Genomic DNA, 26,435 nt, shown 5'->3' on the forward strand with positions numbered 1-26,435 from the left:
TAGTCGGTGGTTGCAAATTGAATTTTCTCCCTTACTCTATCATAGCACAAGAAAGGTGATCCAATACTATCAATAATGACACACAAGTAAAGCTCTGCTGGATTATTAAAAATAACTAAAACAATACACCACCAACAGAGAATTGCCAGAAGCTCAAGCTTGAACTTTTAGAAGAGACCATGGCATAAGGGATATCACTGCTGATGCAAGATGAATCCTAGCTGAAAGCATACTAGAAGGATGCCTATTTGTGTTTTATTGACTATGCAATATAATATGACTGTGTAGATCACAAGAGATTATGGCTAACATTGAGAAAAATGAGAATCTCAGAACACTGAATTATGCTCAAGCAAAATCTATACACAGACCAAGCAGCTGTTGTCCAAACAAAGCATGATAACTATATAGTTTAAAATCAAGAAAGGGTGTGTCAGGGCTTTGTCCTTTCCTTAACTCTTCAATCTTTATGCTGGGCAAATAATTTGAGAAGCAGGACTTTAGGAAGAATTTGGCATGAGATCAGATGAAGACTCATCAACCACCTGCGTTATGCAGATGATACAACCTTGCCTGCTCAAAGTGAAGAGGACTTGAAACACTTGCTATAGAAGATCAAAGACTAAGCCTTCATCTGATTATCAAGAAAACAAAAATAACCATTAGACAAACAGGCAGCATCACAAGAGAAAGGGGAAAAGACTCAAGCTGTCAATTTTATCTAACTTGGATACACAATCAACATCCCTGGTACCAGTAGACAAGACATCAAAAGACGTGTTCTGTTGCACTGGGAAAATCCGTTGTCAAGGAACTCTCAAAAGCTCTAAAGAGCAACAACATCATTGTGAATATTAAGGTGTGCCAAATCCAGGCCATGGTCTTTTCAATTACTTGATATGCATTTTAAAGTTGGACAATGACAAAGGCTGGCAGAAGAACTGATACCTTCGAGATGTGGTGTTGGAAAACAGAAGAATACTGAATATCCCATAGGCTGCCAAAAGAACAAACACGTATATCTTAGAGAAAGTGCAATTACAGTGGCTCCTTTAAGGCAAGGATGGTGAATGACCAAGGATGCCACACATACTGTGGTCATGTTGTTAGGAAGGCCAGTCCTTGGATGATTATCATGGCTTGGAAAGGAAGAGGAGTCAGCAAAAGAAAGGAAGACCCTCAATGAGATGGACTGATACAGTGATTATATCAATGGGTTCAAGTATATCAGAGAAGTTGAGGACTGTACAGGAAGAACAAGGTTCCGATCTGCTATTCATAAGGTTGCTTGATGACATCTAGCAACAACATTATCATAACACAGTGAAAAGTACTTCATGAAAAATATATCAGTAAAGGATAAATACTTGTATCAAACCTATACATGTACATAAGTTACTCCTATATGCTGAATCATAAGCAACTCATGGCTGAGCCTCCAGGAGATTTTCAGAGGCTACACACTGTACAAGAGCAGATTGTCCATCTTTCTTCCACAGAACAGCTAGTGAATTTAAACCACATGACTTCCTGTCAGCAGTGCAATTCCCAATCACTAGGATACCAGGGTAACACTTATTAAAAAAAATTATCATACACACACACACACGTTGTTTTTACGTGCTGTCAAGTTTCCCACGATTCAGAGACCCTGTGTACAATAGCTCTGCACTCTGCCCTATCCTGGGCCAATCTCACAGTCTCTGACACGCCTATCCTCATTACCCTAGTTACTGTGTCAGTCCATCTCATCCAGAATCTTCCTCTCCTGTGTTATCCCTCCACCTTTCTCAGCATGATGTCATTCTCCAAGGACTGGTCCCTCTTGGCAACATGGTCAAAGTATGTGAAACAGAGCCTCAAAATCCTTGCCTTCAAGGAATAGCTTTATTTCACTCTCTCCAGGACAGACCTGTCAGTTCTTCTGGTAGTTTATAGTATGTTCAAGACTTTCCTCCAGCACTACAACTCAAAAGCATCAATTCTTCTGTCCTCTCTGGTCATTATCCAGCTCTCTGATGCATAAAAGGTAACATAAAAAATCATGGCCTGGATCAAGTACATCCTAGTCTCCAGAATGACATCACTGTTCTTTAACACTCTGGAGAGGTCCCTGACAGCAAATTTTCCTAATGCAATTCCTATTTTGATTTCCTAATTGCTGGTGCCAAGAGTGTTGATTATAAATACATACACAGTATGTGTCTATAATGCAAATGAGTCTTGAACTCTAAAAAGGCCTCACAACTTTTGTTATAAGACTCTTGTCTGAGATAGTACTGTCAAATGTTTTTTCCCAGTCTAGGTTTTCTTTTCACCGTTGGAAAAAATTTTTGATGTGCACAGAGATTTAATCTTTAGAAGGTCCCATATATACTCTTTTAGATTGTGCATTTCTGGTTGTATCTGGCAGTCTATATCTTCAACTAGCACTTCTAAGCTTGATCTCAGTTTGTCTCTTATGAACGTTATGGTTTTGGGCTTTACTCCCAGGTCTCTGATCCACCTGGGCCTCTGTAAGAAAAAGACTGATCACTCGATTACAAAATGAGCAAAAGACATGGAAAGAATTTTCAGAGGACGCTATTAGAATGGCAAACACATGTAGAAATGCTCCAAATCACTGGCAATAAGAGAGATGCTAATCAAAATCACAATGAGGTACTATCTCACGCCAGTAAGACTGGCAAAGTAACCAGGGCAGCAAGTAAAATTGGAGAGGATGTGGCGAGCAAGGAAATCTTAATACACTGTTGGTGGGATTGTAAAATGGTGCAAGCATTCTGGAAGGCAGTTTGGCACGTCCTCAAAAAGCCGAACATAGAAATTCTATATGACCCAGCTATTCAACTACTTGGAATATACCCTGAGAATATGAGAACAGAGGCACAAACTGAGATTTGTACACCAATGTTCACAGCAGTATTATATTTACCATCGCAAGAACATGCAAACAGCCCATATGTCCAACCACATATGAATAGACTGAGAAATTATGGTACATTCACTTAATGGAATACTATGCAGCACGCAAGAACAAGAACTTTGTAAATTATTACCTAACTAGGGAGGGACTGTAGAGCATTATGCTGAGTGAAGTAACTCAGTTCCACAAGGATAAACATTGTATAAAACCTTACTGTAGAATGAGTATAATGCACAGCCATGTTTACTGCAGCTTTGTTCACAATAGCAAGGAGTTGGAAACAACCTAAGTGCCTATCAACAAACAAATGGATAGAGAAGCTGTGGTATATTCACACAATGGAATACTATGCTGCATTGAAAAACAAGGAACTCATGCAATATTAATCAAAATTGGTGACTCTGGAGGACATTATGCCGAGTGAAGTTATCTCAGTAAAAAAAAGGACAAATACTGCACGGTGCCACTGTTGTAAAACAAGACTGACCTTGGGGTTGGGGAGAGAATGAGAAAGCTGTGTTCAATAATGTATACTGCATTGAAACAGATGAGGGAGAAAACTGTTTAAAAGGGATATGTGATTAGGTATTTTTGTCATGACAGGAGTCTAGAGTGAAGGCTACATGGTGGAGTGGATTTAGGGGAGGGTTTGTAAAAAAATGAAATAATTTTTCTTTTACTTTTCCAAGAGGGTAGTGTACTAGGGGGGAGGGTTGGGAGGGTAGAAAAGTGCAACAATGAATGAATGGGAATCCAAAGTCTCTGTAAATTTCTACTGAAATTAATGATAAATTTAAATAAAATGCAAAAAAAAAGTTAAAAAAATTAGTAAAAGGATCCAGGAGGGGTAGGAGAAGCTGGAAGCAGAGGGATGTGGATGTGCAAGAGGATAGGGGGATTAATCATTGGGTCGTACAATTTGATGGGAAGGGGGTGAGGGAAATTCAAAGATTATGTTCAAATTTGTATTCAAATTTTGTAAATAAACTAGTAGAGAGGGGAAAAATTAAAAATGTTTTAACAACATCAACAACAGAAAAAAAGGTCTCCCAACAATGTAAGAAGTTTACTAGAGCATAGAGTCTTCTAAGTCCAATCTTCTCCCAATAAGAAGCAATTATTTAAAAACATTATTTGTACAAACTCAAGCCTTGAGTTTTAATACTGAGAGATGCTACGGGCAGATTTTTGAATTATTTAGAAAACATCCAAAGAAGAAAGAGGGAATACAGAGTCACTGTAACAAAAAGACGTGACGGACAATGTGGAAATTATCAACAGTATCATTAATATAACATGCAAGAAAAATCTTGCTGAAGACCATTCAAAAATGGCTAGAACATTACATTATGAAAGAATGGCCTGAAGTTTAAGTTGGGTTTAGGAGAGCTTGTGATGCTAGGGATATCACTGCTGATTTCAAATGGATCCTGGCTAAAAGCAGAAAATACCAGAATAATAACTATTTGTGCTTCATTGATTATACAAAGTCATTTAACTGTGTGGGTCTTAACAAATAATGGCCAACACTGAGAAGAACGGGAAACCAAGAACATGTAATTGCACTCTGCGAAAGCTATGCCTAAACCAAGTTGTGCAGAACAAGGAAATACGGTTTAAAATTAAAAAGGTGTGTTAGCAGAGTGGTAGCCCTCTCCATACCTACTCAATTTTTTAAAATTCATTTTAATCAAAGTTTACAGGAACTTAGGATTTCCATTCATTGTTGTACTTTTCTCCCTGCCCACCCTCTACCCAACTCGCTCTTCTCTTTGAAAAGCAAAACAAAAATTCTTTATTATTATAAAATCCTTCTCTCCAAGTCCACTCCACTGTGTAGCCTTCATTCCGGACTCCTGTCATGACAATAATACCTACTCATATATCCCTTTTTAACAGTTCTCTCCCTCATCTGTTTCAATGCAGTACACATAATTTATCCCCCCTTTCTCAGTCTTCCCTCAACCTTGATGTCAGTCCCGTTTTACAAGTGACCTTATGCAATATTTGTCCTTTTGTGACTGAGATATTTCACTCAGCATAATGTCCTCCAGGGTCGTCTATTTCGAGTCCCTTGTTTTTTGAATGCAGCATACTATTCCACTGTGTGAATATACCACAGCTTCTCTATCCATTTGTTTGTTAATGGGCACTTGGGTTGTTTCCAACTCTTTGCTATTGCGAACAAAGCCACGGTAAATATGGGTGTGCATATATCTGCTTGGGTGGCGGTTATAGTTTCTTTGGGATATATTTCCAGCAGTGTAATTGCTGGGTCCAATGGTATTTCTATTTGCAACTTTTTGAGAGGGCGCCATACAGCCTTCATGGAAGGCTGCACCATTTCATACTCTCACCAACAGTGAATAAGGATTCCCATCTCTCAACTACCTTGCCAGCATTTGATGTTTGTCGTTCTGTTAAATTTTGCTATTCTTACTGGGGTAAGATGGTATCTCATAGTTGTTTTGAGACCTACTCAATTTTCAAGTAAATAAAAAACAAACCATCATTTGAGAAACTGAACTTTATGAAGAAGAATGTGGCGTCAGGATTAGAGGAAGGAACTCATCAACAACCTGGTAATGTAGATGACACAACCTTGCCTGCATAAAGCGAGGACTTCAAGCACTTGCTGTACTTGCTGCAGCAGGTCAAAGACCAAACCTTTAATATGGATTACATCTCAACATCAAGAAAAACAAAAAAATCTCACCACTGGTTTGAGAGATATCATCATGACAGATGGAGACGTTTGAAACTGTTAACGATGTCATCTTACTTGGATACAAAATCATCAGCCTTGGTAACAGCCGTTAGATCAGAGTACATATTGCTTTAGGAAAGTCAGCAGTCAGGGACACCCCACACCCCCCATTTACTGAGGAGCAACGATGTCAATTTCAAGACTAAGGTGCATTTGATTCATATTATGGTCTTTTCAACCACTTGCTATTTATCTGAAAGCTGTACAACAGAAGAAGTAGTGCCTTTGAGTTGTGGCGTTAGAGAAGGGTACATGGACATCCCATGGAGAGCCAAAAGAACAGGTATGTCTTGGAGAAAATGCAGCCAGAATGCTCCTTGGAGGCAAAGATGATAAAGTCTCGCATATTGTTGGGGCATAATGTTAGAAGGTATTCCTTAGGAAGGAACAGCATCTCAGAAAGCTGGAAATTCCGTGAAAGAAAAACAGACATTCAGCTGATGGACTGACACAGTGATTGCAGCAATGGGTTCAAGTGTATCAGAGATTGTGAGAATGGCACATGATAGGACAAGGTTTAGATCTTTTGTTCACAGGGTTCCTATGAGCTACACTCAACTTGAAAGCACCTAACAACTTGTACCGTGCAAAGTCAACTCAATTCTGAAGTATTTCAAGTACCAATTGGAATGTATACAGGCTACATTAATTTTAATAATGTAAATGTAGCAAGCAATGTTGCTCTAAATAAAGAATAACAATAGAACTAGGAAAACTTTTCATTCTAAATATAAGTCAAATTCAATTTGTGATACAAATAATACAATTGTGTTGGCAATGGGCCTCTTCTCCCTGCATGACCGTATTTATTAATCAATTAGTAGTATTCTGTAATCACATTATAAACTTGAAAACAGCATTTTAGTAACTCAAATCAAATTGTCATCTCTCCTCTAAAATCAAACACTCAAGAAAGGTTCTGGGCAAGTGATTCTGCTGGTACATCTGAAAGAACAAATGTTCTCTGCTAAGATATGCAAACAGACTCCCAAGTATCAGCATGGGAAGGAGGCAAGGCCAAGGATGAAAAGTTACTCCACCCAGCAATCTTTTTTCCTTTTTCAATCAAATATAAAGTATTCACAAGAACTGGCATAATCTGTAAAAAGCTGCACAGCTAACCAACCCAAAGGGCAATTCTCTCTGGTGATTTGAATCCACCAGCAGCTCCTTAGAACAAAGATGGACAATCTCCTCCTGGGCGACTACTGCCTCTGAAAACCCAGTGGAGGGTCAGCTATGGGTCATTTCCAACTCAACAGCAATGAGTGGATGAGGTGAGGGTACTAAAAGATTTCTTCAAATATGTAAAAGGCAAGTTGTTCTTATGTGCTGTTGAGTTGACCACAACTCACAGTGACTCATGAACAATGGAAAGGAACTTGGCCCTATCCACTGCCATTCTCACCATCTCTGAGCCCTTTGTTACAATCACAGTGTTAACTATCATAAAAGAGATAGTATTTTCTACTTACTGAAGGAAGTAAGAGAAACTTGTATTTAAAACTTGTTTTAATGAGATGGGAACACAAGTCGAGTAGTGTATATAAAGTGCTACCATTATATAAGTCCTGGTTATCTTTGTAAGGTATTCTAGTGGCATAGTATAGTAGGACTGGTAGGGCTGCCCCAAAGGTCACTGGCTCAAATCCACTAGCTGAGAGGCTCCACAGATGGGCTTTCTTCTATAAAACTTTACAGCCTCATAAATTCATGAAGGGTCTAGAACTGACTTGGCAACAGTTGGTTCAATTTTTGGGGTTTTAGGGGCACCACTGTAGTTTCCTATTCCGCAAAGGCTTAATCTATCACTGACATGAGTGTGGGATAGGGGTGTGGCACATGGTCACTTTTTTCCCCTGGGAACCAGTATTATTTAAGGTACAGAATCCAATTAAGTATGGTTATAAAAAATATTAATTCATTTTAAGCCAGGAAATTACAAGAATATTTGAAAAAGTAATATGATAAGTAAGAATTCAGTATGTATTTATATTCCAATTAAATCTTCATGCTCAACTATAAGAAGGAGGGTCCTAATAAAACCCAAATAATGTCTACTTAACCTCCTACTTCTATCTTTATCAAGGCATTTCTCAAATAAGATAATTAACAATGCAAATGTAAGTTGGGCTCTATGCGGAGAAATCAGATTGGAGGAAGACTCACCAACAATCTGCATTATGCAGATGACACAACCCTGCTTGCTGAAACTTAGGAGGACCTGAAGATTGCTGCATTTCAGGGACTGCAGTCTTCAATGTGGACTGAAGTTCAGTATCAAGAAAACAAAGTTTCTCAAGACTGGGCTAACTGACAGCATCATGATAGATGATGGAGAGATTAAGACTGTTGATAGCTTTAGTCTGGTTGGCTCCATAATCAACACTCTTGCCACCAGCAGACAGGAAATTAAAAGACGTGTTGCAATGGAAAGTCAGCTGCCAGAGACCTCTCCAAAGTACTGAACAGCAATGATGTCAGTCTGGAGACTAAGGTGTGCCTGATCCAGGCCATGGTCTTTACGTGCTATGCATCAGAAAGTCCACAGCTGGGATGAATTTCAAAACACCACATGGAGCTGTTTGAGTCTATTTGCTGTAATATTTTCAATAAACTTGGGCACACCAGCCTTGCCTTTGTAAAAAAAAAGAAGAAAGCTTCACAATGACTAGGGATGACAGAAGGAGAACTGATGCCTTTAAGCTAGAGAGGGTGAAATCAATCTGCTTCTTTGAGGCAAGGATTCTGAACCTTCATCTGACCTACTTTGAATATGCTACAAAGAGGCACCAGTCCTTGGAGAGGAACATCATGCTTCCAACAGTGGAGGGACAGCACAAGAGAGAAAGATCCTTGATGAGATGGATTGATTCAGTGACTGGAGTAATGGGGGTAAGTGTGTTGGAGACAGTAAGTTGGCACAGGATAATGCAAGGTTTAGGGCTGTTGTGCATAGGGTTGCTATGAGTTGCAGGCAACTCCACAACACACAACAACAACAGTGTAACTTAGTTTTTTTAATAATAAATAAAATTCAATTACGTAAATCTAACTAGTTGGGAGTCTTAGAGGTCAAATGGATCTTGAAAATGCACTTCAGTTCTATACCAGCAAAGCAGAGGCCTAGAAAAGGCATAGAGGAAAGGTCTGCCTTCTCTTGGTAAAGGAACTCTGAACCACTAACACAAGAGACAATTAAACGTCACTCACTTGTCCCCACATCTTACTTATCACTGAGCTATGTGAGCATTGAAATATTTATGCAACTAAAGTAAAACATTCATGGCTTTGCAAGCTGTAATATTATTATTAATTTTATTATGAAGGTTAAGTATTATATGATTAATTATATTACTAAAAATTGTCCCTTCAAATTAGCCCATTTAGTCAGAAAAGGATACATTAGAAATTAACACTTGAAACTCTGAGTCCTAAAATGTCACAAAAATCCAAATGGTAGTTGACGTGGCTTTTTAAAGACAGTTCACTTAGAGAATTGTGTTACCGAAAGTAAAACTGACTTACTATTTAGTCATTTACCCAGCTCGATTGCTTAAATTAACATAAGCTCCCTGAGATACTCTTTAAAGCTTGAAACAAATCCAACTCTTAAGGTAACCCCTTAGCTAAATAACAAATTGCTTCACAAATTAAGATCATCAGAACTGTGCTTGTTTAAAAAATCAGCCACCTAAGAATGAAAGGTCAGTAATTAAAAAAAAAGTTGAAAACATAAAGGGGGGGGGAATCGAGTTGTAAAAATAGGAAAACTAAACATTCTGTTTAGAGATCTCTGGAAGGGAAAAATTAAGTATATAAACTCATGAGCACATGCACACAAACATTTTTCCAGAAACTTATCTTAAAATGATGGTAATGGCTACTTTTTCCCTGTGGAAAGGTTTCTCGTTTTCAGCTCATACTGAAATTCAGAACACTGAAAGCTATTTCCAACAACTGCTTTCTCTGCTTCCTATATCAGAATATTTCAAATGGTACAAACAACAAAAAGCAACCACTTATCTATACAAAACCCAATTCTTCTTGTTCTAAATTTATGTATTAAGTTATGTGTGACTGTGGCAACCGGAGCAGGGAAAGTAGCACTATCAAAAGATCCTGTAAATATTTTAAAAAGAAGTGGCAGCTACACCTGTGCCATTAGTTTCTTTTCACACTTCAGATCAAAAACCAAAGGAATCAGAACACTAGCAATAATGAAAATAAGTGGCTCAAGTAATAAAGTCATACCTAAATCTAGATTTTTTAAATTTTTTCTTGGTTATTGAGACAGGAGGTTTTTCAGAATAATGCAAACGTAATCTTATTTCAGTTTGACATGTCAGCCATCCCGAATCCAACGTTTCAACACCATCTGGCAGAGTAAATATGAAAAACAGTAATTACTATACAGTTAAGAAAATTTGTTTTGTGGTGTATAATAAGAAAACATTTACCAATTCAACATTCATACAAGCAAGTCAATCACACATGTTTTCTGAAACAAACTAAAAAAGTACACTACAGGCAGATTTCAGAGATACTGTAGGTTTGGTTTGAGACCTCAGTCAAGTGACTAGCCCAATAAGGCAAGTCATGTGAATCTGATTGTTTCCCAGTGTATACAAAGGGAGCTCTATGTTGCCTACTGGTAAGAAGCCGTGCTACAATAGCTCAAGCAGGTGGTTTGAATACAACCAGCTGCAGAACAGCTGAAAGATGGGCAACCTCCTCCCATGCAATTTACTCTGAAAATCCACTAGAGTCAGATATGATTTGGTTCTGACTCTGCTATACTGTTGTTTATGAAGTGTGCACGAGGAGTATGAAAAAATAATACTGGGAGAATGACTAAAATGTGACGACACAAAATGTTTCTATGGCATCATGCTCTTGAAAAATTGACATCAAAAGACTTGCTAAATGGGGTTGCTGAAAGCCTTCCATTTGTTAAAAAGATACCATTATGTAAAGCACAATAAAACCAGCTATGCCTATAACAGTAAACTACTATAGGCCACATCCACATTTTAAAACACCAAAGTATTTTCTCTCCAAAATCCCTTTATGGCAACCTTACATTTGTTGTTGAAAAAGTTATTTGAAGTGTTGAGGGTAAAAATTAAAATGGTAACAATTATACACATTTTAACAACAAATTAAAAGATTCTTATTGAAACAATACAAATTTCTTTCAGAAAGAACTCAAGTTCCAAGATGACTTCCAAGCTGGCAATTTGTTCCATCAGAAATAACTATTACTACATTTTCAAAGTTTCAATGGAAACTAGTTATAGGCAATTGGTGCTGAAGATTTTCAATATGAGAAAGTGAAGATCAAAACTGAATCAATTCTACATTCTCACATTTTGATATTTTGTCCTAAGTAAATTACATGGTTGCAGTATTGTTAGCACTGATTGAACTGAAGAGGGAAAGTGAACTCATAACAACAACAAAAATAAACCATGAAGAAATTGCCAATTATATTGGGCCTAAGCTAGATTTAAAGAAATAAGTAAATAAATCATGCATTTCAAAGGTATAACATGAACACTGGGAGCTCCGGTGGCCTTGTGGCAAGAAGCTGTGCTACAATCCCAAAGGCACACAGTTAGAGGCCACCAGCTGCTCTGTGGGAGAAGGATGGGCAGTCTCAGTTTTGTCCCATGCGATTAACTGTCCCACAATCCACCAGAAGGTCAGCTATGGGTCAGTTCTGTCTCTATGGTACACACTAACAAACAAACAAAACCCCAACACATAAACATTAACCACTGTCAATTTTTTTTAAAGGGAGTGAGAATCATTGTCATCTTTTAGCTCTTAAGTGTAATTTTCAGAAATGGATACACTCGGAGAAACATCTTTCAGTTTGAAGGCTAACAGAAATTTAATTTAGAGCAATTACAAAAAATGAGGAAAGACATCCCAAACATTTACAAAGACAAACACCAATTAAACATCATCATTATAGTATTATTATAGTATATAGTATAGTAGTAAACAACTCTACCACAAAGTAACCTTTCTGACACATGTTTACAACTAATAAGTGAGGACAAGATTCTAGAACACTAAATACTAAAACATTTTAGACCAACATTGTGGTGTTGGAAGCAGGAGTGGCATTTGCTTCCTAAACAACATGCCTCCGGAAACTCTATGAACTGATAAATGTCAATAGTTGCAGAGCAGCTTCAGGCCTTTTGTTCACAGGGTCACTGAGTCGTGCTTGACTAGACGGCAAACAACAACAAAATCAAGTCACAAAATCAAGAGGGGAAAAAAAATTAAATTCCTATCCAAGCACAGCTAGAGCTACACACATTTCTAATGTGCATATAAACATAATGTTTGCGGTAAAAATTCAGCCAAAACATGGAAGCCATGTTCTTTCCCATGCTTAATAGGAAAGGAAACTGGTTATCAGCAATTCATCTGTGGCTCATATCCTGACCACTCCATTTATTTATGAAGCTTTTAGCTGGGTTACCTACATCTGATAATCAGCAAATGATAACCCTACAGACAGATGACAATGGTCTGGTTCACAGGGCTGAAGCAGATGCAGTGTTTTTTATAGGTGTGCATGTGGACATTCATCAGTCAAGGGAACTGAATGCAAGCTAACCACATAAAAATTTTAAAACAATTATATTCATATAACCAACATTATCAGAAAATTAAAAGCCCAAGATTAATTAAAGGTTAGTTAATAAAAAGCAGAGGACTAAAAGCAAAAGGATAATACTTTTAAAACATAAGACGCATTGGCAGCTACTCATTTAATAGAATATATTTGTTTCTTGGATTTAGACTCTATTTTCAGAATCATACACTCTGCTATAAAGTTAAGGTAATATTTCAACAATACCCATAAACAATTTCAAATGCAGTCTCAAAACAAAAACAAATTAATGATGTTTCACTTACTGTGGATTCCAAATTGTCCATCGTCAATAATAATTTCACTTTCTAGAATAAAGAAAAACAGTAAACCTAATTAAAATCATTATGTATACATAACGAACAGCTAAAAGCTTATCACTTTATGGATTTTTTAAAATATTAACTCTATAAAGGCAGCCCAAGTGAATAAGCATATTTATTGTAGCCCTCAGGAAGAATCCTTTTTAAGGAGCCTAGCGAACAGTAAAACCCCACACATTCTTTAGCAATTACAGACAACATAGCAAAGACTAGGAAAAGAAAACTTCGGGAGGCCCCTGGAGGCACCGGAATGAACTTCTACACCCACCATGTAGAAGACTACCAGGTCTTTCGTTAGGCAATGATAACATGTCTTGTTTTTCAAACCAAAGGTCTTGGCACAATTAAAATGCTTATTCTTATGTAGTGCATATTCTGAGCTGGTCTAAGAGGTAATTTTCCTGAAATCCCAGCTATTCTCTGTAACTAGCTAAAAGCTTTACACTGTAAACTTACCTGTTTGAAAAAGCTGTGAGGAGCTACCAAAAAGAATTAAGTGCTAGCATATCTAACTCTAATGGAAATCTCAAATAAAAAGTTGTAAAGCCCATTCCATTGTATTCTCATTCCTATTTCTCTTGCCTGTTTACCTTAAACAAACCTGAAACAGTTCAAAAGAATGGATAATTTCCTATGAAGACTCTGGTAGATTTCTGACAGCTCTTATATAAAAGTCCCCCAAAAGTACAAAAAGAAATTCTTTTAAAAGACCAAAAGCAAAAAAAAAAAAAAAAGACCAAAAGCAAAATCATCCCACTTCTTACAATAAGAAAATACATTTGAATGCATGATGATTAAAAATGTAAACTGTTTAAATGGTTAATATAAATAATTTCCAACCTCAGAATTGGAAGGGTTTATTGTAATCAAAAGTACACCAAATTAAAAACTGTACATACACTATCAAACAATATTAAAATATATAAAAAGAAATTCCAATAAAGAGGATGGAATGAGGTGTCTGCTTAAATGAAATGTGTCCCCACTACTGCTTTCAAATCTACAGTAATAATGAGCAAATCATGTATTATTTTTAAATTCTAACTTTTCCTAGAAACTACAAGATACACTGCATAGCATTAAATAAATTTAACAGAAGAATACAAGTAAGTTAACACATGTGAAATGAAATTATTTTCAGGATAGAAAAAAATACTTGTATGAAGAAAAATGCCATTTTTAGGCACAAGAAAACAAAATGTTAACCAAAATAAAAATGAACTGAGTGTCTTAATTTTAACAGAGCCAGCAGGGGATTTAAGTAAATAAGGATGAAAACATGTCTGCTATAACCAAGTAGTTTTAAGTTTTAGTTCTTTCATACAAGTTTATATACAAGGAAAATAAAGAAAAAATGAATAACTTCTTCACTAACTTTTAGCATTAAAAAAAAAATTTGAAGAATCTTTGTTGTGGGTAAATTCTTTCCCAGTTTTTGAAGTTTGAGCAAATAAAGAAAGCCATGAATATTCAGTTTCAAGAAGTATGCTATTTTGCAAACTTTGGAACCATTCCAAATGAAAATAGCTAGTTCATAAAAATTTAATATAAACCAAGAAAATGAAGATAACTAGGAAAAAGATAGCTAGGCAAGCATTTCTAATAGTTTATACAGAAAAGCAACTGAGAACCGTTAAGCTCTGAAACTAAGATCCATGAATGGCTAAAATCTGTAGCAGTGACAATACATTGACTTAAATTTAAGGAAAAAAGAAATGTATTCAATCCCACTAAGCCATTGTGCAGCATTAGTAACTTTATGCATATGCCTCAAACAGATGCAGTTAATGCCCATACCTAAAGGGGTTATTGATCGTGGTTGTAGATGAGTCTCCCACTTGTGAACTATGACTTGACATGGACCACCGATAGTCTGCAATTTAAAAGTTAAATATCTGCAATAATTTCTTAGACCTTATTTTCTACCCATGTCTCCATTAGTTGTTTGTGGCCTACACCTTATACTAAATATGAAACCAAAAGATTTATTTTGCTAATCATCAATAATTAATGCCAAAAAGCAGGACTCTATCAGGTTACAAAACATGAAGAATGCTCGAAGAAAATGAGGACGAGGCGGAAAACAAACAAAACAGATGAACTGGAACAAAAAAGTGTCTTAAACTCATTCTTTAAATCTATCTACAATACTAGTTTTTTTCTTTAAAGAAATTTAAATTTTTAATTAAAACCAATTTTGACATTAAAGTTAACACTACATATCCTTTAAGTTTGCAATGTCAGTAGTCAATGGATGCATTACTAGGTAAAGCACTTGTTTTCTGCTTTCCAAAAAGAATGGTAGTAACAAGTACCTCAAGGTCAATTATCACAAGTTACTCAGGAACTAAAGTTTCTTTATTATATTTAAGAATTTTTTAAATCCCATAGCAACCCTATTTAGTAACAGTAAATGGAATATAGGAAGACTATAGGATTTCTCCTATTATACTAACCAATGTTTCTAAAGAGCATAGAAAAACTCTAAAAGGGCACACAGATGGGTAAATTTGAACAACAAATTTGCTAAGAGGGGAACATTCAGATTTCAATGTTGCCTTAGGGTCTATAAAGTCATATCATGAAAATCCATTATTGTTTTCTGTTATTTTTTCCATACCAAAAATGGTTTGTATTTTTTTTTGTAACATATACAGTTGTTTGTTTTCTCTAGTTAAAGAAGAATAGACTATCAAAGATTCCCTGAGTATATCTAAAGGATTAATTCCTAAATTTCCTCTGATGACTAAGGGAGGAAAAAAATATTATGCAGACAAATGAAAACTTTATACATTTCAAAAATAAATGTTCAAAGTGTAACCTTTTATGATATTTTCGTTTCTTTTCTTTATATATTCTCTGTAGAAACTTAATACAGAGAATAAAAACCTATTAATATACTACTCAGACGTAATCACTATAAGAATTTTCTTAGGTAATCTTTTCTATACATATATGCTCTTTAAAACCTGATACATACTGAAAACAAAAAAGGCAGCAAAAACCTGAGACATATAGGTAGTTTTCTCATCAAAGACCTAGACAACTTCCTACCTTACACTGTTACATGGCAATGAATGCTTTTTATAAGCCTGTAGAATGTTAATATTGATCATATTTTGTTAAGTATAAAATGACAACAAATTAGGTGTATTAGTAACAGAAGGTAATTATACCACTCTATATAATTTTTTAAGTTTCATTTATAATTTATATATATAAACTTCTAAAGTTTGTAAACTAAAACAGCATCACCTATTCATTCACATCGTTGATGCCACATAAGAAATGTGCCCTTTCTTGACTTGATTACCTTCTTGCTCTAAGAGTTTCATTTATGAACTGGCGGATGAATTTTTTTTCTTAAATGTTAAGTATAAAACTGCTAATCCTAAAACATGAACCTCATTTAAATTACACTAAGAAAAGAGATACATTTAATTCTACATCTGTTACATGTTTTTCACTACAACTTTTTCCCCACTACAACTTTTTACATGGCATAGATTTTGCATTGTGTTTTCAACAGTTTTCAAAACCTAAAAAATTAGGTAAAATATTTCTCAGCAATAACAGGCAGAAAGAATGACTAATCTATTCCCTTTCCTCATCCTTCTAGTTGTTTTTCCTTTAAAAAAAAAACAAACCAACACAACACAACACAATCCAAGGAAGCTCTGGTGGCCTAGTGGCAAGAAGCTGCGCTGCAATCCAAAGGCGCTGGGTTTGGATCCACCAGATGCTCTGCTGGAGGAGGAGAGGCAATCTCCTCCTGCGCCAGGTGGATCAGATATGCCAGCACACAGCAAAAGGAAAAACCCAAAAAACAAACCACAACCCAAACCTCCCCTCAAAACACACACACACACACAGTCTCTCCTCTCTCTCTCTCATATATCTGTGAAGAGTCTGGATCTATAGGCTTATAAAATCACTGATAAATGTGAGCTAAAAGAAGACTGTATAAGTATACAAATTGTAGACAGGGATAAAAAGATACAGGAAAAAGAAAGATTTGTTTTCATTAAAGCCTCAGGAACGTAACGAAACTTTAACTCAAGTACTTCTACCTAACCATGTAAAACAGCCATGAGAATGCAGTATTTAGTAAGAAACATTTTAGCAGCAAATTTATCAGTCCTTTAGCAAAGGCATCCTTTTGACCAACCCACTGCTCAGAGCATAAAACAACTTGGCTATATACAGAATCGAGTACTTGTGGAGCAGTCCAAAAGGGTGTCTTCAACAAGTATTAAAATTTTGTCTATTATCACTAACACCGTACTTCAGGCTGCTTGGTTGTCGTATTGGGGGGAAAGTTATACAAATTTTAAAATACTTTTGAGTTTCAAAAATATGCTTATTAAACTACAGACAGTTTAGCTTTACTGTAATTTTTTTAAAAAATTAAAACTTCAATATTAGTAAAGTTATAAGTTAAAATGCAGTTCTTTCAAGTACGTTAACTATAAGTCTGTTCCTGAGATGAGAAAAAGAACACTTTCATGCTACAAAGTCTGCCACAATTTTATTAATTTTGGAGATGAGTGGAAGGGGACGCTTGGGGGTGGTGGGAGAATAACACTATTAGATCAAAATAGTATTTTAATAAAAGTACTGGTCGAGTTGTTTCCTAACACAGCATATTTGCACACCCCATAATTGCAGAAATGTTTTAAAATATGCATGTTGTTGTTGTTGTTAAGTGCCATCGAGTTGCAGGCAACTCAAAGCGACCCTATGAAGGAGAGTCCTCAACGCTTGGGTGTCTCTCATCCTCTCTCCAGGTTCATAGGGTTTCCGGAGGCAAGCTACTATGAAAGTGGATGCCACTCCTGCTTCCAAAAAATATGCATACTAACATAAATATTTTTAAACCCACTGGTTTCCTCAAAATCAAACAAAAATGTCCTCAATGATTGCTCTCTCAAATACTGAGGAAAAATATTCTGAGAGGCTGACTGATTTTATTTTTTAACAACTACCAAGAAAAAATAATTAGCTACTCATGTTATCATCGTTTTCAAACAATAATAAAAATATAAACGTAAAAATGCAATTTTTTTCTGACAGTTTTGTAAACATGATCTGAGCTCATCAATGATGTCATTTAAGGCCAGACCTATAGTTACTAAAATTACTACTTTTAGTAAGACCAAGTATGGTCAGTTAAGAATGAGTACAGCAAAGGAAGCTGGACTGGCAGCATCACACAGAAGGTCCAGTTCTCAGGCAGCACATGATGAGAGTACAGCATCCAGGAGAATTTACTACACTAACACTCTGTTGTTCAAAATGGTAACTTGGATTATTTGAAAAATAAACAATAATGGCCACTCTAAAAAGCCTGCTTCAGCTGTTTATGGATTTAAAAAAATCAGGAAAATTTAGAACAATGTTAAATGTTTGGAATGAAGCTAACTATCAATGTAGGTTAGTACTTGAAAAAATTAGAAGTATACAAATGTTACTAAAAAATAAAAGCTATTTCTAGTAAAAAGAAGAAAAAAATTGGAAAGACAGTAACAATTTTACCAAAAGACAAAAAGCAGTTTTACCATGAGAAAACATCCCTAATTCTGGCACAAGCAAAATAGACATGGACCAGATATGTTCACATGTTAATTTAAAAAGGACCTCTGTTAAAGACATGAAATTAACAGTGTTATCTGCAGACTCATCTACATCTTCATTCAAAGAATATTCACTATTTTTATTTGCTTTATTTATTTATGACAATGTTTTGTTTTGTAATCTATAAAATTATTTTTCATTAAACAAATTAACATGTTATTTTTGTAAAAACATGTAATTCCGCAAAGTGAAAAAAGATCCAGTTTTCCCCCCTGACATCAAGTCAGAATCGACTCCCAGCTGACCCTCCAGCAGGTTTTCAAAGGCTGCAAATCACATGGGAAGAAGCTGTCCATCTCTAGAAGTTGTTACAAAGAAAAAGGACTTGAGAAATCTTCAACTTAAATCCTCATGGGGAAAGGTGAAGGCTAAGTAACTTGTGCTAGTTACTTAGTTATAATGGTCTGAGTAGACAACTTCAAAATAACACCACCAATTTTATCTCCTAATTAACTTTCTTTATGCTCTAATATTTACTGTGCTTTACTATCTTTCTTCAAACTCAAAATATGAATTCAAGCATTTTACATCATTTAATAATTTAAGATTCCTTTCAGTTGACAATGCACAACGAGGATAGTCTCTATTATTTCTATTAAAAATGTGCTGCATTTTAAAAGTGCCACCGACTTTTAAAAGAAAAGTGTTATTTTAAGCTGTTAAGTGGACTGAAAAACAAAACAAAGAAAAACCTCTAACCACAGGCATGGGATTTTATGTAGCTATTTACTCTATTCCATGAAAAACATACTTACCATGGCAGCCCCTGCACCACACGGTACATGTGTACGCGACACAGAGCACCTACTTAAAGAAACACACTCACCAACATATACTGTAAACTTTTGCAAGTATTACAAGGGAGAAAACTTGGAGTATTTTACTGTTAAGTAGTCTTCTTGCCAATTTTTTTTTTAAATGCTTTTTGGACACATTTTCAGTGAAGAGAAAAAATGTTATAGGTTGGCTTAATTTGACCCGTGTTGGCAAAAGTCTTACTTTAGAGAACTATGCCCATTAGTATTAGTATTAGACTTTTTCTAAATGTCTGAGTAAATGCTAGTTTTTTTCCCCACGTTACAAAGCTAAATTGCATACCTTAAAAATAAGCTTTGAATGTCATGGGTTCTATGATCTATGCATAGATGACTCAGTTTGCCAATTTGTACTCAAAAAACTCGCCACTATTTGGTTTAACTTTAACATCAAATGGCTAATACAAGCCCTATTCTTAAGGCATTAAAGTGAGACTATTGTCAAGATAAGCCAACATGATCAACCATAAGGTTAAGTTCAATTACTTAGTATTTATAATCAATTCTTGGAATAAGAAACGTAATAGGTGCAAAAGACAGCTCAAGTGGATTTAACAGTTTTCTTTATGATGGTGGCTTTGAAAATAGGGGGGAGGGGCATTTTTCACACATAGGTGTTTAACAGCCCCAAAGGAAATAAATATATATGTATATTTAAAAATAAATAACCCATGCTTTTCTTCTTGGACACGTCTAAATCCTGTTCACATGCAGCCTAAGATGCTCAAAGGTAAAAATATGAAGGAAAGTCCATTTACCAAATAGTTATCTTTAAAATAAGAGGAAAAGAATGAATTGTTTTTCTTCTCTCATGAAAACTCACTTATGAGCAAGCAGTTTCAATAGTCAAAGGCTTTCCCAAAATAAGTCTGGCCCATCAAAGCCCCTTTTAGAAAAATTAATAGAAATCAATCTCATTTTGATGAAAGTAAAAAAAACGCAGCCACAAAGAGATGGCTGTTGTGAAAATTTAAAAATAATTATGCACATAAAGCTCACTATATCTTCTTCTAAGTGTATTCACACTGTATAAGGATTAAAAATAAAAACAAAAATAAAAACTCTTGTATTGATTAACTGAATTTACAAAGTTACAGAAAATACACACCTACAGATTGCATTTAGTTATCATTAAAACCAATTTCATGATGAGAATGTACTTACTATTAATTTTTTAAAAAAACTCCACTGCAGACAAGGTCTGCCTTTGAAGTACGTACTTACTTGCTTTTTTCATAATAACATTATTAATCCAGAGTTTCATTTCTGTTATTGACCAAAAAACCAATTCATTTTACTTTGTTTTCAAATTTAATTGCTCTTGAAAGAAAGTAATTTACTTGAGAAACTGGAAACTAGATAAAGAAAACATACCTTTGGTTCTAAGAAGCACCCTTTAAAGTAGCGATACTGAACTGATACTCCTCTATTGAGTACAATGGTTGCTTTCCATAACATGCTGAGGGGAGAAAAAGAAAAACAAAAGCAGCAGCATCAATATCAAATTAAAATGCGTAAAGACTTCATAATTTACACAATCCCTCAGGGTTTTTTTGTTTGTTTTTTAATTTTTATTTTATTATTTTTGTGTGAGTGTACCGTCAAATCATATCTGACTGGTACAGGAGGAGATTGTCCCTCCTTCCCCGGCAAAGCATCTGGTGGATTTGAACTGTGCGCCTCTGGGATTGTAGTTGCAGCTTCTTACCACTGGGCCACCAGAGCTCCCCTAATCCCTCAGTTTTACTACAGCCTGCTCTGCAATAGGCTCTGAAAATACAGCTATGATTAAGACAGAAAGAGTCCCCCCACCTTCAAGGAGCTTCCTTTCTTGTAAGTTAGACAGAAAAGTAAAGATACAAGTGAGATCACAGCAACAAGGTCAAGTTGTCCTTTCAGATTTAACAAAGTTTTGAAGAGAAAGCCTCATTAAGAAACCATTTGAACTGAGATCGGAGCACAAGATGTGAAGACACTAGTCATGCAAAGCACTAGCAGCAGTCCAAGCAGAAAACCCAAGAAATGCAAGGGTAGAAGCCAGAGCTTCTCCCATTTACCTGGGAATGTTATGTAGCAGCCAAAAAGCTAGGGGAACAAGGTCTTTGTGTTATAAGTAATGGATAAGCACAGGTAAGTTACATTCATATTCTGAATGTCCTGTTTAGTCCTGTCCAGTCTTAGACCATTTACCCAGGAAAGTAGTCTTGTCAACTCAATGTCCACCTGTGACTTATCCCATTTTAACAGTAACTGAAGGTTTGACTCAATAGCTGACTTTTGAGGTGAAACAATTCATTACAAGTTATGACTAGCTAATTTTCAGCTTCAATCTATAAACTACTAGTATTCAAAGTGAGGTCTTAAGTTCAGTAGCATCATTTGGAACTTGTTAGAAATACAACTTATGAGGCCTTACCCAAATTTGTTGAATCAGAACCTCAGGGTGATGACCTGTTATATGAACAAGTTCACAGGTAACTCCAATAAACACTAATGTTTGAGAAGCCCTGGTGATGTGTTAGGTTACTAACCTAAAGCTTTGTCATTCAAATCTACTAGCTGCTCTGAGGTCATTTATCCTCGTTAAGATTTATAGCCTTGGGAACCAATGAAGACCCACCATTAGCAGGAAATGACTCACTGGCAGTGGGGTGGTTTGACCATTACTCCAAGATCAACTCAGGAATTCATTAAGAAAATGTTAGCTCCAAACATGTTTTCCCATGATACCATGGCTCTCAACCTGGCTACATCGAGACCGATTTGGGGTTCTTATCCTTACTCTCTGATCCCATCCTGGTTCTTAAAATATACAAAAGTAACTGCTATCCACGGCTAGGACAATCATATAATCCCGGGGTTAATAAAATATACCAGGGAAAATTTGGATTTCATACATCTAAGGTGGAGCCTGGTCATGCAGAGTTTGACAAAACTGCAAAGGGCACTTGGCTGTACATGGCTAGCTGAGAATTACTGCTGTACAGCAAACACAGCAAACAACTGCCACATGAGCCCCTGGGGAGACTAAGAATCCTTTCCACAGGGCTCGAGGTAGATCCTGCCAACTCAGTGAAAATTTGCTCTCTTTGTTAAAAAAAAAAATGGGGGGTAAGTGAAACAGTTTCTAATGCTATTTCATCCACCAACCAGGAAGAATATATGCAATTACTTCATATGTGCACAACAAAATTAATGAGAAACTTTGGGAAACATTGCTGAAAATTGTCTCTTCCACACTAACTCTTAATCTTCATGAGAAAAGTTGTTATTCGAGATGACAAAGCAAGATATGAAAATGTACAGAGAGCTGGAGTCAGAAAATCAAAAGGGCCAAACTCACTCAGCATTTCTTAAGCTGAAGGAGTTGAAAAACAAATTTAAGCCACGGGTGGCAATATTTAAGGATACTTTGGTAGAATGTTAAATGATCCAGGAAGCATTAAAAGAAGATGAAAAGAGTACACAGAGTCACTTTATCAGAAGGAATTGGCTGACATAGAAGAATTCATGATATAACATGTGAGCAAGAGCCTATGGTGATGAAGGAGGAAGTTCAATTTGCTCTGAATGAAATGGCAAAAAAACAAGGCTCTACGAGTTGATGGCATACCAAGTGACATATTTCAACAAACAGATGCTGCCCTGGATGTGCCCACTAAGTTGTGCCAAGAAATCTGGAGGACAGCCAGCTGGCAGACCGACTGGACAAGATCACTATTTGTTCCCATTCCAAAGCAAGGTGACCCAACAGAGTGCGGAAATTATTGAACAATATCATTAATACCACATGCAAGCAAGATTCTGCTGAAAATGATCCAAAAACAATTGGAGCAAAAGAGAATTAGAGCAACAATATGTCAACAGAGAACTGCCAGATGTGCAGGCTGTATTTAGAAGAGGTCGTGGTACTAGGGATATTATAGATAATGTTAGATGAATCTTGGCAGAAAGCAGAGAATACCACAGGATCCGTGTTTCATTGGCTATGCAAAGGCTTTTGACTGTGTGGATCACAACAAGCTATGGCTGACTCTGAGAAGAATGGGAATCCCAGAACATTTAATGGTGCTAATGTGAAACCTATACTTGGACCAAGAGGCAGTCGTCAGAACAGAGCACGGAGACACTGGATTGTTCAAAATCAAGAAACGGGTCCGTCAGGGATGTATTTTGTCTCCATACCTTTTCAATCTGTATGCAGAACAGATCATCCGAGACGCTGGGCTGTACGAGGAGGAATGTGGCATCAGGATTGGTGGATGAGTCATCAACAACCTGTGTTACGCAGATGACACAACCCTGCTCGCTGAAACTGAGGAGGACCTGAAGCACTTGCTGCAGAAGGTCAAGGACTGCAGCCTTCAATATGGATTGAAGCTCAACATCAAGAAAACAAAGATTCTCACCACTGGGCCAATTGGCAGCATCAGTATGTTTGGTGAAGAGATTGAGATAGTTAACAGAGGGGAGCTCTGGTGGCCTAGTGGCAAGGAGCTGCAATTACAATCCCAGAGGCGAACGGTTCGAATCCACCAGATACTCTGCCGGGGAAGGAGGGACAATCTCCTCCTGTACCAGTCAGATCTGATTTGACGGTACACGCACACAAAAATAATAAAAATAAAAAGAATGAAGAGTAAGCTGCCCCCAACTGCCTTACAGGTTGTCATTATTACAGGAGAGCGCCAGGTCTTTGTCCTGCTGAACCACTGCGTGTTCAAACAGCCAGTGTTTTAGCAGCAGCAGAGCACTTAACTGTTGCACCATAAATGTTACTATGTGTTCTACTCTGATGACTTTCAATTAAACCATCACTTCAGGATCTTCTATCAAAATCATACAAACAGAAGCCAAAAGATTATTAGCCTCACCCCTTTTAAAATTAACAAAAATCCACCTCCTCTTTAGAAATGCAGGGCGCTCTGATGGCATAGTGCATGGGGAGCTAAGGTGTCAAGCCAAAGCCAGGCCTCTGTTGATCTGAATCAACGAATGCTCCATGGAGACAAAGGTGGGCAATCTCAGTGCTATTTACAGACTCCAAAAAGGCACTGGAGAGCCAGCTATGAATCAGTTCCGTCTCAAAGGCAAGGAGTTTAGAGCTTTTATTTAGAAGCATGCAGGTAAATGTCAAATGCTTACCTTTCACCTGTCTCATTCTCTGGAAGAAGAGGGACAGCATTTTGAGGATTCCAACTTCCCAAAGCATCACAGCTTCCACATATAGCAAAAACTTCTCCTAAGAAAACAAAAGAAACACGTGCAACGGCATGAGTAAGATGAACTAATCTCAGTGGAGAGGCTCTACATGTACCTGGGTATTAATATGCTCCACCACAGATCAAAAGTGCTTGGTTCAAATTTACCTGATGTACCATGAGACAGAGAAAGAACAGTCTCCTCCCAAGCGGTTTATAGCCTCAGATAATGCACGGAGCGTCAGCTAGGAGCTGACTCTGACTCAACAGCATGTTAACAACATCCAGAACTAGCCGGGAGCTCTGGTGGTGCAGTCTAGGGAGGTGCGCTGCCAGCACAAAGGCCACTCATTCCTCTCTGGCAGTCTGAATCTACCAGAGGCTCCAAGGGAGGAAACTGGACGATCTCTTATGCTATTTACAGCCTTGGAAATCTGCTGGAGGATCAGATATGAGTCAGTTCTAACTCAAAGACAATGAATACCCAGAACTTAAGCGGCAAAGAGGGAGGGAGGACGGGATGAGCATTTGTCACGTGTTCAACTATTTACTGAGCCGGGCACATAATAATGGGCACCAAAAATATAAAGAGACCAAAGCAGAGTCTCAAGACTTTTAGGTAAGGAGCACACACTGAACACAGATAAGGAACTCCAGTAAGCACAGTCTGTAGAGAGTTGTGCTGCTAACCCAAGGGTGGTGTGCCTCTATGGTGGTTCAAGTCTACCAGCAGTTTCTTGGGACGAAGACAAGCAATCTCTTCACACATGATTTGTAGCTTCCAGAATCCTTCAAGAGGATAAGCTATTAGTTCTGACTTAACAGCACTGAGGTGAGTTCTGAAACAGAGGTAACAAATATTCTAGAGGAAAAAAAATAACCACCCACTATTTTCCAGAAGGTCAAGAAGTTCAGTAACAATTGGAAAATCAAGAAAATTATGGAAGGGGGGAGGGAGAAATCAAAGACTATTTACTCCCAAGAGTTGATTTTAGGCTCCATGACTCTGAGACCTGAAGAACTAGATGATGACCACACTTAACAGTATGACAAGATACAGTTCCTGAAATGGCTGCAGCAAAATATGAAAGACCAGGTTTCTTGGTCTGAAAGGGTAGTGGACTATGCCCATGACTATGCTCCTTGGTTCCTCATCAACCTGGAATCGAAATCATCTCCGTAACTCAATTTCCACCCAACTCCTGGCAAGCCTGTAAGGTGACCAGCAACCCAGTGAGGAAGACAGTCCTTAGGCAACAAATCACACAGGAACAAAAGGGCATCATCTGCCCTGGCTTGAAGCTCAGGAAACAGGAAAGGTTAGGAAAGCAACAAATTAAAAGGGGAAACAGGAAGGCAATAGGAAGAGCCGTTATAAGGTGGAGAAGGTAATATCATGAAACAAGTATACAAAATGTGGAATGGGAAACCAATTAGCTCTCTAAGTTTTCACTCAAATCACCACCAAAAGTTATGAATAGGACAGCATGAATGTAAACAAAGCCCTCAAAATTCAGTGAAAAATTGTTTGCCTTATAGTTATACAATAGTGACTATAATTTCATCGGAATACTTCACATTCACCTTCATTTCACTGCTGTCAAGTCCCAACTGACTCCCTGCTGTCCTTCCAAAGGGTTTGCAGAAGCTGTAAATCACGCAGGGGAAGATTGTCTATCTTTCTCCCAAGAACAGCTTGTGGATTTGAACAACCTGTCTTTGGGTTGGCAACACAACCCCTCCTTACCCCCCAGTAAGCCTCCAGACTTCTCATTAGCAGATTTCAAAGACCAGTATTGGTGCTTATATAAAAAATATTTGTTCTTTATTGCTGGTATCCCCCACTAAGTCTCCAGACTTCTCATTAGCAGATTTCAAAGACCAGTCTTGGTGCTTATATAAAAAATACTTGTTCTTTATTGCTGGTTCCTCAGAGACAGAATGTCTCTAAAACCTTGGGATATCCAGTGACTGGAGTTGTTTCATTATTTTTTTTCAAAAAAGGAAATTCAGAGTCATCCAGAGCAAACAAACTCATCACTAACCTTATAGCAGGTTTTCAAAGGCTGTAAATAACAGGACAGGAGACTGCCTCT

General features: G+C 37.0%; 1 protein-coding gene across 1 annotated transcript in view; it reads right to left on the minus strand.

Moving 5' to 3' along the window:
- GPCPD1 (glycerophosphocholine phosphodiesterase GDE1 homolog (S. cerevisiae)) overlaps positions 1-26,435 on the minus strand; it is a 62,990-nt gene that overhangs the window by 34,450 nt on the left and 2,105 nt on the right. Inside the window, exons 2-6 of the mRNA XM_006894263.1 lie at positions 24,284-24,380; positions 20,513-20,597; positions 14,487-14,562; positions 12,633-12,674; positions 9,948-10,071 (exon numbers count right to left, since the gene is read on the minus strand). Of these exons, the coding sequence (XP_006894325.1) occupies positions 9,948-10,071; positions 12,633-12,674; positions 14,487-14,562; positions 20,513-20,597; positions 24,284-24,380 (424 nt within the window). The remainder of the gene's footprint in view (positions 1-9,947; positions 10,072-12,632; positions 12,675-14,486; positions 14,563-20,512; positions 20,598-24,283; positions 24,381-26,435) is intronic.

Source organism: Elephantulus edwardii, unplaced genomic scaffold (assembly GCF_000299155.1).
Source record: "Elephantulus edwardii isolate Elephantulus edwardi_28Jun2011 unplaced genomic scaffold, EleEdw1.0 scaffold00138, whole genome shotgun sequence".
In the NCBI taxonomy this organism is placed as follows: domain Eukaryota; kingdom Metazoa; phylum Chordata; class Mammalia; order Macroscelidea; family Macroscelididae; genus Elephantulus; species Elephantulus edwardii.